Below are 15,787 nucleotides of genomic sequence, written 5' to 3' on the forward strand. Positions count from 1 at the left end.
ATATTTCCATAAGGGTGTTACACTTGATCACTAAATTGATGTCAGCCATTTTTTAAGACCAAGGAGAGGGAGTGGTCATGGTGAAACATCCAATCATTTGGTATCTCTGAAAAGCCCTGAATGTGCTCTGTACAGGACATTCAGACTTAAAACTGTGACATGTAAAGTCTCAGAGAAATTGCTAAAACATAATGTCCTCTACAGAGGACAACACTCCATAGCTGGTAGTCAGGAGGTAAAATTTAAACCATACATTTTTTTCTTTTATCTTTAAGATAGCTCAAGCTTTAAACCCCTGCAACTAACATATAATTCAGTTTTCTGCACTCTATACCCTACAAAGGACAAGTCTGTATATGTACTGCCGTGTTTGTGCCATTTATTTGATCAGTTTATTTTTGTTCAACATTAAATATTTAATGAGTCCACATTGGTTGCTTGTTACATTAAAATATGTCTCCTTACCTTAAAAAGACCAAGCTGTTTGTTTCATCTATTTTTTTTAAAATTCTTTATGGTTTTGTAAACCACCTTTATGGTTTTGTAAAGAGTTTTCAGATATACAGGCACTTCAAGTTCATGGTATATGTACTGAATATCTTCTCAGCTCTTCCCAGGCATTGCTGTTGATTTAACTGGGTTATACTGTTTAAGAATAAAGCAGAAAGTTTTGATCAAAGTCCCTTTGTGTCCACAGTACATTGTGTGCAAAAGCTTGAACTTTCATGTTTATTTTCATGTCATTTCACAATTATGCCATCATTAATAACACCAAATTAATACACTTGGTCAGTATTCCAAAGGACCAAGTCACCACTTTAGTTGAGGGGCCACAAACATGATGAAATCATGAGAAGCTAATGCTTAGGTAATGATGACTACTGTATTTGGATGTTAACAGAATTCACGTGATATGTGCTGTGATTGGCCAATGTTGGGCTCTGTCCATTTACCGGCAGGCTACTATGAAGAAGATATGAACATGCTTAATAACTCATATCATATTTAATTTAAAACATTAGTTCTCACATTAATGGATATACTGTTCTAGCCTGTATGCATGCATGAGGTAATGTGGATTTTTGTATATTCCTTTAATAATTCAAGTAGTTTTACATGCAGGAAATAATGCTTTTTTGAATCATGTACCATAAGCATAGCTTTATCCACAATGAATAGTAAAGACCTTGTTTTTTTGTGAACAAAGAAAACATCATGATCATGCGTAATAAATTATAAAACATGATGATGTACTCATCTTACTTAATGTCTTAATTAAGGTGTTGTTCATCCATGAAGTCATGAATGAAAGACTTTGAACTCATGTTAGTTCCTGATAATTCATGAGATATTAATGCATGAAGTAATGCATAATTCACACATTAATTTATGCATGAATTCATGGTAATTCATGTACCCTTACCGTGAAGTGTTACCGTTAGTAGAATGTTATTTAAAGGTTAGTATAATGTTCCTGAAACATTCTTTCAATCATTCAAACACCTGCTGTGAACAAGCACTGAAAGAAAGAGAAATAAGAACACAAACTATTTTAGCCTTCTCTGTTTCTCCGCACCACTGAAGCGCCATTTTGGAGAATATCCACTGAACGCAAGCAGTGTACGCTATTCTGTGTCAATATATTTAACAATAACCAACCATTGATTGATTCAGTGTTTGTTTTTAGCTATGTAATGATGCTTGTGAGCCTGTGTGTTACAGTGAGTTCATGCCTGTTAAGATGATGCCTAACAGCTCTCCTCAACCGTGGTAGTATCACTGTTCTCATGGTATCTTTATTTTACCACAGATAGTCTGACAGACACTGAACGCAAGCAGTGTACGCTATTCTGTGTCAGCCGCAACACAAGTATGCGTTTTCTATGTGTAGTTACGCTTTGATTTGAACAAAAACAGAGCATCCGTGCAGCGCGGCTGACACAGAAGAGCGTACGCTGCTTGCGTTCAGTGGATATTTTCCAAAATGGTGATGCAGAGAGACACAGAGGAGACTAATTGTTGAATAAAGTTGTTATTTTTGTTTTCTTTGCGTACAAAAAGTATTCTCGTCACTTCATAATGTTACGATTTAACCTATTCTGACAATGTCTTTCATACTTTTCTGGACCTTGACAGTGTAATTTACTTGGCAGTCAATGGGACAGTCACAAGCCTCCCGATTTTCATACAGAATATCTTAAATTGTGTTCCGAAGACGAACAAAGCTTTTAGGGGTTTGGAACGACATGGGGGTAAGTGATTAATGACAAAATTTTCATTTTGGGGTGGAGTGTCTCTTTAAACAAAAAAACTGACAGCAGACTAAGGCAGGGGTGTGCAAATAAGTTTGTTTCAGAGAGGTCACTCAGCATGGCGTGCCCTTTTGATGACGATCCTGTGGATGTAGAAGCACAGATTATACAAGGTTTTTTGCACTGCGAGAGGGTGATAAGGCCACATATCGATGTGTTTTCATATCCGAATGAATATTTGCTCGAGCGTTACCGTTTTTATAACTTTATCCGCTCCATGTCACACAAACATTGTCTAACCCCAGAGCTTAAACAAAATCTCAGAGATCATTCATGTTCTTCACTCTCTGCAGGTTGTGGGACTGCAGCATTGGAGAGGAAGGCTGTGCTGCTCTGATTTCAGCTCTGAGATCAAACCCCTCACACCTGACAGAACTGAATCTGAACTGTAATAATCCAGGAGATTCAGGAGTGAAGATGCTCTCTGCTCTACTGGAGGATCCACACTGTAAGCTGCAGAAACTACTGTGAGTATCATCACATCTTAGTAATTACAAGGTTTTGAGTAAGAAGTAAAATTACACAAATGTTTCACAATTTTACAAAAAAATATAGATTTTTTTTCTGGTTGTTTTCTTTAAATTGTCTGCAAAATTCTGTAAAATTACCACTAAATTAACTACTTGGCTGCTATTTTAAGTATTATGACAAATTACAGCACTTCACGTTTTTATACAGAAAAAATACTGTACTTTTATACAGTATTTATCTGTATTGTTAAAGGGATAGTTCACCCAAACATGAACATTCTGTCATTAATTATTCACCCTCATGTTGTTCCAAACCCATAATACCTTTTTTCATCTTTGGAACACAAATTAAGGTATTTTTGTTGAAATCCAAGCACTTTCTGACTCTACATAAACAGCAATGTAACTGAAATGTTCCCAGGCCCAGAAACACAGTAAGGACATTGTTAAAATAGTTAATCTAACATCAGTGGTTCAACCGTAATTTTATGAAGCTACAATAATACTTTTTGTGCACACAGAAAACAAAAATAACAACTTTATTCAACAATTCTTCTCCCCCACATCACCATCTGCCACCATTATCAAAAGTATCACGACCCATGTGTGTGGTGCTGCTGACGTAGAACACGCATGCACTGCACGTTGAGAAATGCACACGCATTTAGCACTACCACAATGTTACAATGTACCTTTGCTCTTGTGCTTCTTTGGTCAGCAGCAGTTTCCCCTGCTGGATGCTCCAGACAACTCACAATGTGGTAGAGTGTCTTTGCGTTATTATGATCCTCTGCTCATTGCGCTTCTTTGCCTTGTTTCTCAACTCATGCACGCTTGTCTTGCCAAAAGCTCCATTTGACTTGGTGATCTAGGGTGTGATACTGGTTAACAGCATACTCCTGGGCCTCTCAGGTTGGTGCTTGCTCACAGCGTTGCTTTACACGTCAGCATTTGTTGATCAGATTCTAGGACTGTTTACTAATCTACCACTCTTTATACAAGCCTCATCATCTACAATACCCCATCTTGGTACTTTCTACTTCCATTACCTGAAACAGTGTCCACTGATCTTCAAGGCTGGTTAGTTCTTCAAGCGCCTAAAACTGGTTCTGATGTTCTATCTGGAAGGCATTGGTGACAAACCTAGCCATTGTCATTTCGGTGGTGTGGGGAGATGCTGGAGACGGTGGCCCCTCGTCATGCTTTAACATCACGCAGTGTCATTGCCACATCTTTGACATGCAAATATAGTCAATGGCCAGATCTTTTTATGAATGGTTTGTGTTGATAGAATATGTTGCCGATGGAGATGTTAATGGCTGCACAAAACCAGATAGCAACATAATGTCGGCCCAGGTCCGGCCCACATCTGGCACATGTGGAATGAATATGAGCAAAGAAATAAACTACACTGGACCTTATCTGAGCCACAAAATCTTTATATATTATTTATAAGAGCTTGTCAAAGCTTTTTAACAAAAGCAAAACCACTGAAGGAAAGAAGAGAACAGAAACTCAAAAACTACAAATGACTTAGATGAAATCAACTGAAGATAAAAGACATTAAATCTCTGAAGATCTCAGCAGAGGAGGATTAAACAACTCCACAAACAGCTTTACCAGCTTCACTTATTACTAACTAGATAGACTTTTTTTCTGTTAGAGGTCTACAGAAGTTCTTATTGAGAATTAACGGGTTTAAATCTAACATTTGTTTCATTTGAATGTGAAACATTTTCTGTAAAATGTAAATCTCATGCATTTAACCATTAACTAGCAACAGCACACATGCTTGAGCTAATTTAACTATCATTGCATCAGCAATACACAGTTACTGCCTTTAAATAAAGCAACATTTAGCATAACATCAATGTTTCTTGGTCTTCTGAAGCACAAGACTCTACTCTTCAGTTCTAGTAAGAACTCTAGCTGCTGCATTTTGGACCAGCTGGAGTTTGTATATTAAGGGTGCAGAACAACCACCCAATAAAGCATTACAATAATCTAACCTTGAGGTCATGAACGCAAGGATTAACATTTCTGCATTTGACATTGAGAGCATAGGTCATAATTTAGATATATTTTTGAGATGGAAAAATGCAGTTTTACAAATGCTAGAAACGTGGCTATCAAAGGAAAGATTGCTATCAAATAGCACACCTAGGTTGCACACAGAGCAGCCATCGAGTCTTAGACAGTGTTCTAGGTTATTACATGCAGAGTTTTTAGGTCCTATAATTAACGCCTCTGTTTTTTTTCAGAATTAAGCAGAAAGAAATTACTCATCATCCAGTTATTTATATCGACTATGCATTCAATTAGTTTTTCAAATTGGTATGTTTCGCCGGGCCGCTAAGAAATATAGAGCTGAGTATCATCAGCATAACAGTGAAAGCTGTGTTTCCTGATGATTTCTCCCAAGGGTAACATGTAAAGCGTGAAAAGTTACAGCCCTAGTACTGAGCCTCGAGGTACTCCATACTGCACTTGTGATCGATATAACAAAAGGAAAAAAAAACAGACGAGCCCCCAGTTGTCACATAACTTCCCATCTAGGGCTGAGGAGCCAGTAACAAAAAAAAAGATAAAGAAAAATAAAGAACCTTGGAGAAAGAACCAGGGCAATCCAACCTCCTGACCCAGAGTCAACACAAACACCAATTCAAATTAATCTCTTTTAATTTGAAAAAGGTAAGAAAAAGGCAAACAGAAACAACAAATCTCAAAGGAAGTATTAACAAACATATAGGGAACAAAACTTCAGGGGAGAGCTAGGCCAAAACAACAAACAAAACCAAACTAACTAACCCAAGGATATTTATAAGTTACCTAGAGAAAGATAATCCGAAAATAAAATACACAAAAACTTCCCTCTCTTCCTGTCTGCCCATAACCAGGAGAAAACAAGAATTACAAACAAAAACGGCACCCTCCCCCCCTCCCCCTTTAAATCCAAAAGAACATAAGAACACTAACAAACATAGTTAACGTTAAACAAAAATAATCAAAATGGTTTAATGGTTTTTAGTTCTCTTTCTGCTCAAAAACACAACAAAGTCCTGAGTTCACTTACTCAGAACTAAATCAACCAAACCCAAACAAATGAATCTGGGCAACCAGGAGGAAGAGTAGCCCTGGTGGAAAGAAGTCTCTCTCTGCCTTCTTCACAGATCCACCACTTCTTATATTTCTGGTCCTTCCCGGCTTCCCGGCTATGTCCTCGGATGTAACATATTCAAATAAATCTACTGTATATTTAGTCGACTAAAATCTTATATTTAGTTGACTAAAACTAGACTAAAACGAAAACAATTCAAATGACTAACATATGACTAAAACTATGTGGAATTTTAGTCAAAAGACTAAAACTAAATCAAAATTTCCTGTAAAAATCAACACGGGTACTGTGTGAAATGTCTGAGATGATGGAAATCAAGATGAAGGAATGTACACTCCAAACTGTTTGTATTGTTTGGAGTATGACCACCTATTGCCAATATTTGGCAATAAAATCTGATCACAGCGTGAGTATAAGTAGGAAGTCGCTGCAGCGCATATTCAGTTTTTCGGAGCCGAGCGATCAAATCGTTCTGCTCCTGACTGCTCTACTGAGAGAAGAAGACTGTGCTCTTTTAGAGCTCTTCGTGTTGGCGGTACGGTGCTTCAGCGGTGGTGGTTTCCCGTGTCGAGTGGGTTGCACACATCAGGCAGCACTACCCCCCTGTTTGTGTTGCAGGCGGCCATCTCCCCTGTGCGCTTCAGATGATCATCTCGGAGTCGTGGGCCAAGCTCCGTTTCCTCAAAGGGGCGGAGCTCCGTTGCCTTTGCCTCTATCTAGTTCTCGACATTAGGGCAGTCAGGCGGGGGCTACTTCAGGCAGTAGCACGGGCAGTCTGAGGGTAACAGTGATGACAAACCCTCCAGTAAACCAACCCTCAGGGGACAAATTTTTGAGATGGAAAAATGCAGTTTTACAAATGCTAGAAACGTGGCTATCAAAGGAAAGATTGCTATCAAATAGCACACCTAGGTTGCACACAGAGCAGCCATCGAGTCTTAGACAGTGTTCTAGGTTATTACATGCAGAGTTTTTAGGTCCTATAATTAACGCCTCTGTTTTTTTTCAGAATTAAGCAGAAAGAAATTACTCATCATCCAGTTATTTATATCGACTATGCATTCAATTAGTTTTTCAAATTGGTATGTTTCGCCGGGCCGCTAAGAAATATAGAGCTGAGTATCATCAGCATAACAGTGAAAGCTGTGTTTCCTGATGATTTCTCCCAAGGGTAACATGTAAAGCGTGAAAAGTTACAGCCCTAGTACTGAGCCTCGAGGTACTCCATACTGCACTTGTGATCGATATTCATTCACTGCTACGAATTGATGGCGGTCAGATAAGTACGATTTGAACCATGTGTAACATAACTTCCCATCTAGGGCTGGGGAGCCAGTAACAAAAAAAGATAAACATCTAAAGAAAAAAAAAGAACCTTGGAGAAAGAACCAGGGCAATCCAACCTCCTGACCCAGAGTCAACACAAACACCAATTCAAATTAATCTCTTTTAATTTGAAAATATAAGAAAAAGGTAACCAAACAATAAATCTCAAAGGAAGTATTAACAAACATATGGGGAACAAAGACTTCAGGGGAGAGCTAGGCCAAAACAACAAACAAAACCAAACTAACTAACCCAAGGATATTTATAAATTACCTAGAGAAAGATAATCCGAAAATAAAATACACAAAAACTTCCCTCTCTTCCTGTCTACCCACAACCAGGAGAAAACAAGAATTACAAACGAAAATGGCACCCTCCCCCTACATTCCCTTAAATCCAAAAGAACATAAGAACACTAACAAACATAGTTAACGTTAAACAAAAATAATCAAAATGGTTTTAAACAACTTCAGTTATCTTCCTGCTCAAGAGCACAACAAAGTCCTGAGTTCACTTACTCAGAACTAAATCAACCAAAAGCAACAAATGAATCTGGGCAATCAGGAGGAAGAGTAGCCCTGGCGGAAAGAAGTCTCTCTCTCCCTTTCGTCACAGATCCACCACTTCTTATACTTCTGCCCCTTCCCGGCATCAACCAATCACAGCGGGCATCACCAGATTGAACACAGCTGGTTGGAACACCTGTCTCGTGACGAGGGAGAGAGAGGGAGGGAGAGAGATAGAAGGAAAGCAAACAAAACCACATCCAACACATGTACACAATTATAAAACACCTTGGATACGTCCTCGGATGTAACAGTCTGATGTAACAAATGCAACAAAACCGTCAAAATTAAGAAAAAAAACTACTTTTGACCATCATATATTAATTAGAATTTGTCTCTCTTCTTGTGTTTTTATGTGAAGGTTGGAGACGGTCAGTGGGAGTGTTGTGAAGAGAATTGAATTAGAGAATAGGGTCTAACATACATGTTGTTGGTTTAGATCATTTAACAAGTTTATACAATTCTTACTCTCTTATAGTAGAGAATGAGTGGAATTGTTCCTCAGGGGATCTATAGCACACTATCTGATGCGATACTGTAGCTGATGGCTGCATGGTTACAATTTTATCTCTAATAGTAGAATTAATTAATTAATTAATAGTATCGATCTTGGAAGTAAAGTAGTTAATAAAGTATTTACTGCTGTGCTGTTGGGAAATGTCAACACCTGTTGATGCTTTATTTTTTGTTAATTTAGCCACTGTGTTGAATAAATACCTGGGGTTATGTTTGTTTTCTTCTAAAAGAGACAAAAAGTAATCAGATCTAGCAGTTTTTAATGCTTTTCTGTAGGATAGGGTACTTTCCCGCCAAGCAATACGAAATACCTCTAGTTTTGTTTTCCTCCAGCTGCGCTCCGTTTTCCGGGCTGCTCTCTTTAGGGTGCGAGTGTGCTCATTATACCACTGTGTCAAGACTGTTTTCCTTAATGTTCCTTAAGCATAAAGGAGCAACCGTATTTAAAATGCTAGAAAAGAGAGAGTCCATAGATTCTGTTACATCATCAAGTTGTTCTGAGCAATTGGATATGCTAAGGAATTGAGATAAATCAGGAAGATTACTTACAAAGCAGTCTTTTGTGGTAGAAGTGATGGTTCTACCATACTTTCTCATAGTACTACCATCTGTATTACATCTGTTTTTTTATTTGTAGAACATCAATTAAATTGGTACTCTTAAATTGGTTTGGACGTTTTTTGTATTTTCTAGTTCAGGGAGCAGACACAGTCTCTATATGTTATTCTGCGGGCACCATTTAGACATCCAACCATTGAGTGATGACAGTCTACTATGTATCTCATCACCACGGTAAGCAGGGAGGGGACCAGAGCATATTACAGTGTCTGACATAGTACTTGCAAGATCACACACCTCTTTAATGTTATTTTTAGTGATCTCTGACTGGAGAAGTCGAACATCATTAGCGGCGGCGTGAATAACAATCTTACTGAATTTACATTTAGCATTAGCCAGCACTTTTAAATTTGCCAAGATGTCAGGCGCTCTGGCTTCCGGTAAACATTGGACTATGGTGGCTGGTGTCTCTATGTTCACGTTCCGTACCATAGAATCGCCAATAACTAGAGCAGGTTTCTCAGCGGGTGCGTCACTGAGTGGGGAAAACCTGTTTAATGTTTTGATCGGAATGGAAGAGCGGTGTTTTGACCCGCGACTATGCCACCTCACATTCACCCAGTTTCCCTGCTGCGGAGGCTCTGTAATCGGAACCGAACATTGTATAGGACTCCCTGAGCTAGTCGCATCCAACGCCGTATATACAGCCCTCACATTCTTACTGTCCTCAATTAAAGTTTGGATGCGTGTCTCTAAATCTGAAATCTTCTCTGTCAGTCTAATTATTTCCCTGCATTTATGACATGCGAATCCCTCGTCACTGACAGAGAGAGCTAAACTATACATGTGGCAAGCAGTGCAAACAATAATAGCAGGAGAAGAAGCCATTACTCACCATGATTGATGAATGGTTCTGAATACTGTATAAAAATACTGTAATTTTTCTGCATAAAAAAATGTGATTTACTGTAATGTGTCATTAATGTCATAATACTTACTAAAAAAATTTTACAGTGTAGAATATTCATCACTTTATAAAGATTTACAAACACTCAAATCTGACACATTTTTATTGAAGAGATGGAGATGAGTAGTGTTACATTGTTTCAGTAACAAATCTTTAAAACATGACTATTAATTATTGACTTTACTTGTTTTTCTCTTTCTCTCTGCAGGCTGTGGAGCTGCAGTATTGGAGAGAAAGGCTGTGCTGCTTTGATTTTAGCTCTGAGATCAAACCCCTCACACCTGACAGAACTGAATCTGAACTGTAATAATCCAGGAGATTCAGGAGTGAAGCTGCTCTCTGCTCTACTGGAGGATCCACACTGTAAACTGAAGAAACTACAGTGAGTGTTATATTAACCCTCTGGGGTCGAAGCCCACACCGGTGCTGTCTATCTTGTATTTTCTTTATGACCGCTAAAAGAACTAAAAATACTCTGTCATTTTTTATCGTGCAGATAAGAATAAGTTATTGTTTGAAACTGCAAAGGGTCTAATTGACCTTCACTGTGTATATTTTTATTATACTGTGTTGTAAATAAAATACAAATAATTCAAATAACAATTTTCACATCATTTTGTAGCAAAAACTCTAGTTTGCCACATTCAGTTCTTAAAAGTCTTGTGAACAAATGTTCTGTATGTGTTTTATGGCCTTATTTCAGTGACTTAAAATTTTTTGTTTTTCACTAACCACGCATAAACGTTGTTTTCTCAAAAACATGTACATTCATGCTGCTCACATATTATTGTAGCCCAGTTTGTGCTGAATACAGTGTTATCAGACTTTAGCCAATTATGTTTTTAAGACACTGAAAAAACACAAATGTCAGGGCATGTCAAAACTTCTCCAGGGCCCCAAAACACCCTCAGAACCCAGAAGGTTAATTAACACACACACACACACACACACAAAACTGTGTGAAAATACTGCCAAACAAAAACATTTAATGTTAAGAACAGTTGACTAATATTAAATGATTTGCAACGTCCATCTTACCTCGTTCTCTTTCAACGTTAAACTGATGCTTCAAACTGGAAATTGCGCTCTGCTTCTGTGAACGGTATACACAGCCAACTTTGATTTGATTGGTCATCTCAGTCATTTTGACATTGATAAGCGCAGTTAGACAGCTGAAAATTGATCTGAAGCCCTTGTATGCGCAGCGATTGTGCGAATGGTTTGCAGGTGCTAGATTATTACCCCCTATTGACAGGTTTAGGAGTAGGTGTGGGGAGGGGTTAGGATTAGGGGTGGGTAAGAATTAGGCAATCAGATAGTGACTTCAACAAGGGGGGTAATAATTAGACAGGGCGTCAAAACTGGGCACAACAATTTTGATGATTTTTTTTACCCTGTCAAATTTTGCCACCTCCCATTAAAACAGCAGGGACCGTAATTCGACCTACACCTACCCCAAACCTAAACCTAACCTTACGATATTAAAAATACAGTTGGTAGCATAATCTGATAGGTAGCATTATTTGTCACAACACCTGGAGTCACGTGCATCTGTAGACTAGCGCAGGTTTAATTCTAACACTTTAATAGTATTTATAGATCCTAACAGGCTGTGCAACTATGAGGAATGATTACCTCAACATGTACATCGATATGCAGTATATCCTTATTGCTTGCGTGCCAGTGATTATCCCTTTGTGTACCATAGATTGCTGACTGCTGGCCTATATGGTATTTCAAAAAGTTTGAAGAATGAAAATTATAAACTAGTTCAGTATCACAATTAGGAATCACGAGATTTGTGTGAGTATTCATTAGAGATGCACACAATATATGACTGACAAATCATTAAATAGAATATCCATCACTTTCCCTCTCTAGCTTGTTCTAATCTGAATAATGTGTGAAACTTTGTATTATGAGCACTTCCTCTGTTTATTTGTCTCTTATGATGAATAGCTTGTTGTATTTCTCAATTATAAGTAGCTTTGGAGGCGTTCTCAGGAACACAACATGGACACAGATGCAAGCTTCAGCAGGAAAACAGTTTATTTTTAATAAGTCCAAATAAAAAGGGAAATTCCTCAAAAGAACAAAAATCCAGCCGGGGTATTTAGGAAAATAATAGTCCCACAGAAACAATGAGCAAACAAAAACGTCCTTGCAAAAAACACCCGGCAGAGGGCACTCAATGGCGCGGCCGCATAGGGAATTAGAGAGTGGAGAGGGAAGGAAGAAGCGAGGGAGCCGGCGTCCGAGTGGAGCGAGAGAACTTCTGTGGGGATGCAGATGCCCGGTCTAGGAAACGAGGAAGGAGAAATAGAAAAACAAAACAACTGGAAGAAGCAACAAAAAACCTGACAGGGAGCCGACAATGGCATGACTTAACAGGACTAGACAGGACCAGACGGGGCGGCTGAGCATTGGCAAACTGGCAATCAACGATCTGGCACCAGACGACACACAAGAGGGGAATAAATAGAGCGAGAGATGAACAAAACATTGAATTCAGGTGAGCGAAATCAACTAATTATGAGCAGTAAGGGTGGTAACGAGAGGAAGGGAGCGAAGGCACAGAGGAGTACATGGTGAATGATCAAAACAAAACACCATGTGCTCACAACATGCAGACAGATACAAAACACGACAACCAAAGGACAGGGTGATCAAACCGAGGACATGACACCAAGGCCAGCACTAAGTACCAACTCTCCCGAGCCATGGGATTTGCCCCTTTGGACGCATCGCAGCTGTTAGTGACGATATCCCTTTCGGCCAAAGGCCTGAGCTGCGTGCCCAAAATAACTAGCCTGTTACGGGCTAGGCAAACAAAGCCTGGTTCCAGGGCAGAGCTCAAAGGCTAAGAATCAGACAACAATGTGATTATTTTAAGGGGATATGGCTGGGCGTCTAGGCTCACAATATTACCAGACCCTGGTCTGTCACTTAAGGGGACTTCATACATGAACCCCTCATTCTCCCAGTGAGGCTACAAAGATCTACCTGTTTGCACTGATGCGTGCAAGGGACCGGCACTACACACCTCCACTGTACCCGAGACAGAGACTTCCCAAAAGATGGCAACCATTTGTTATGGTATCACTAAGGAAACATATCTAGAGAGGGGCCCAAGGTGAAAACCGGGGTTTGACCAACTTGGAGAAAGGGTACAAAGCTGGCTGCGTATGACCTTTAACAAAATGTTTTTAGAAAGTGCACAGGATGATCAATGTGCGAACTTAGCCTAAACATGGACTTTAGAAAGCATTTAGTGCTATTATAGAGTCCATGAAGAGGCCTAGAGACCTGGTATGTATGCATCATGGAGCTCTAGGGAGCTAAGTGCTGGACTCTTTGAGCTCCTGGGAGTGGAGGACTTGACTCTCAGAAAGGAGAGGGGAATTCAGACTATCACCTTGGGAGTGGCATGCTCATAGGTGACCCTCTAGAGTGAGGGGAGCACTGCTAAACTCAAACATAAAAGCAGTCTAACAGAGAGGCAAAAGCTGGCCTAACAACCTGGTATGGCTGCCTCACAGAGCTCCAGGGAGTGGATGACTCAACTCTCAGAAATTTTCTGAGAAATTTTCAGAAATATCCTGGAAGGGGCATGCTCATAGGTGACCCTCTAGAGTGAGGGGAGAACTGCCAAGCCTGATTACAGGAGCAGCCGAACAGAGAGGCAAAAAGATGGCCTAACAACCTGGTATGACTGTGCACAGAGTTCCGGGAGCAGAGTCCTTGGTTCTCGGATTGAGAGGATCGAGAGGAGAACTTACATGCTCCGTCCACAGTGAGGAGACAGCCCTTCTCGTTCATCCCGATATCAGCCAGGTTCACCCCGAGTTGCCGCTCTGTTACCACCATGGACCTGCCAATGGCAGTAGCGGTCTGTTTCGTAGCGCGGAGTGCGAGATCTTTGGTGTGACTCAGTTCTGCTACCTCATCAGGGTAAAGACCCTGACCCTTATCCAGGTCTTTCAGCAGATCAGCCTGATAAGTTTGGAGGATCACCATGGTATTCAATGCTGCTGCGTAAGCTCTGCCATTCAAACAAGATGTATCTTGAAGGAGTTTGGATGGCAAAGAGGGAGCCTTAAGAGAAGATGTTTTTCCCAGATAGCAAGCTAACGTCTCTTCAACCTGAGGCATAATCTCATATCTGTACTCACGCATCCCTTCAATATTATCATAACTACTATGCTGGAATCTATGGATGCACAAGGAAAACAGATTTTTCCAAACCTTCTCAATCTCCACATGGAGATCGGAAGGAATTGAAGGCTCACTTGAGCTGGAGGGCTATGGCCAGAGAGGTAACGCATGTCCAGACAGCCCCAAGCAGTTTCCTTCCTGACCCACTTCCACGGCAAGTCAAGCCTCGCCGTGGCATGTTCCATAACCTCCAGCAGCTCAGCGTACACAGGGCAGGAGGACTGATTTCAGTTTCAATTTCGTCCACATCAGTCATTCTCCTGCTCTTCCGACATTGGCTGTTGCCGGCCAATGTTATTGTCGTGTTTAGACATTTGCTTCAGACACCGGTCATACTGAAGGCGTTCCCCATAGCAACCGCTTAATTTGACATTATTACAAAGTGTGCTTTTTAAAAGTGTACTTACAGTAAGTGTGTTTAGAAACAGTCATTAAAGTGTCTCTCTTTAAATCACTTAAGTGGCCTTTTATTTTATTAATATTATATTATCTGCATGTACTGTTTTACTACAAATACAAACAAAATACCATGGTTACAATAGTTAAACCATGGTAACTACAAATTAACCATGGTTCACCAACAATGTCAGCAATTTCAAGTTTCAGGCTCTTAGTTCGCTTCACAACACGTAGAAGAACCTACGTGAGTGCAGGCACACTTACACTAAATAGGCCTGAAATATCAATACAGGAACCTGAAGTGTTGGCACCCCTTGTGAAAAGGAATTGCACCTAATTGTTTTGAATGCACACTTGTAGTCTACTTCAGAACTTACAAATGTATTTAAAAAAAAACATGGTTAATTTTCATAAGGGGTGTATGTCCTGGAGTTTCTGTTCATCCCTCTTAAGCTGTGAAATTCTCCTTTAATAAGCGTCTTGTGATCTTTGTTAAATCATACCTGAGGAAGTGACGTCACAAAAGTCTTTGTCACCAAATAGCACCATTTTCTGAGAATGACCCAAGTAAACAGTGGACAGTAGATATAATTTATGATGTAAAAACACATCATGCATTTATTCTGCTGCTGAGTTGTTTAACTTATAGGCTGATGTGAGGAGCTGCTAATCTATGAAAAATCACAATTATTTAAGTGTTTGTGTGGGGTGTGAACGTTGGACAGCAGGTAATATGACAATTCCCACAAAGGTTTCCTCAAAATGGCGACGGCGGTTTATCGTGGTTCATATCGAGAAGCTCTTTAATCGTGCGAGAGAACAGGTGTTTGCTTCCACATGGATCAGTGTCATCAGGAGATTAGACGTGTCTGAGGAACAGCAAACAGACTCTGGCTGCCTGTGAGGATTAAAATAAGGAATTATTCACAATATCCCTCTTTGCTGGGTGTTCTTAATCTCAAGGGCCTCCTGAGATATTATCAGCGTAGTGGGAGCGGGAACTGCTCATCATGGCTCGATCGAATGAAAACCCAATCATACAGCATATGGCCCCAGATCTCTCAGACGTCAGACACAAGCGTTTCTCAGGCCACTGGAGCTGCGGTTCGTGCACGCGTTTGACTAACAAGATTAGTCCCGGATGCAGCAGCTGAGCAGCCCAGACCAGGCCCGCAGAGGTGAACGGTTTGGGGAGAATTCATTAGCGTGCAGACAGGTGGCTAGTGTTACCACACGGCCGTGTCCGGGACCCTACGCTGTAAGCAATACTGCGGGATGACATTTCCTCCAGGCCAACAGGGAACTGATTAGAAAATGGTCTGTGATGAAACAACAAGGCT

At 40.1% G+C, this 15,787-nt stretch overlaps 1 protein-coding gene across 9 annotated transcripts in view; it reads left to right on the forward strand.

The window, feature by feature from the left end:
- Nucleotides 1-15,787, forward strand: part of LOC107588436 (NACHT, LRR and PYD domains-containing protein 12-like) — a 107,467-nt gene that overhangs the window by 59,373 nt on the left and 32,307 nt on the right. For 8 of the 9 annotated variants that reach the window (XM_016276521.1, XM_016276522.1, XM_016276526.1 and 5 more), the window contains 2 exons: nucleotides 2,606-2,779; nucleotides 10,042-10,215. In XM_016276521.1, coding sequence (XP_016132007.1) covers nucleotides 2,606-2,779; nucleotides 10,042-10,215 — 348 coding nt within the window. The remainder of the gene's footprint in view (nucleotides 1-2,605; nucleotides 2,780-10,041; nucleotides 10,216-15,787) is intronic. The other variant, XM_016276525.1, reaches the window with a different exon arrangement.

Source organism: Sinocyclocheilus grahami, unplaced genomic scaffold (assembly GCF_001515645.1).
Source record: "Sinocyclocheilus grahami isolate Dianchi unplaced genomic scaffold, SAMN03320097.WGS_v1.1 scaffold103.1, whole genome shotgun sequence".
Classification (NCBI taxonomy): Eukaryota; Metazoa; Chordata; class Actinopteri; order Cypriniformes; family Cyprinidae; genus Sinocyclocheilus; species Sinocyclocheilus grahami.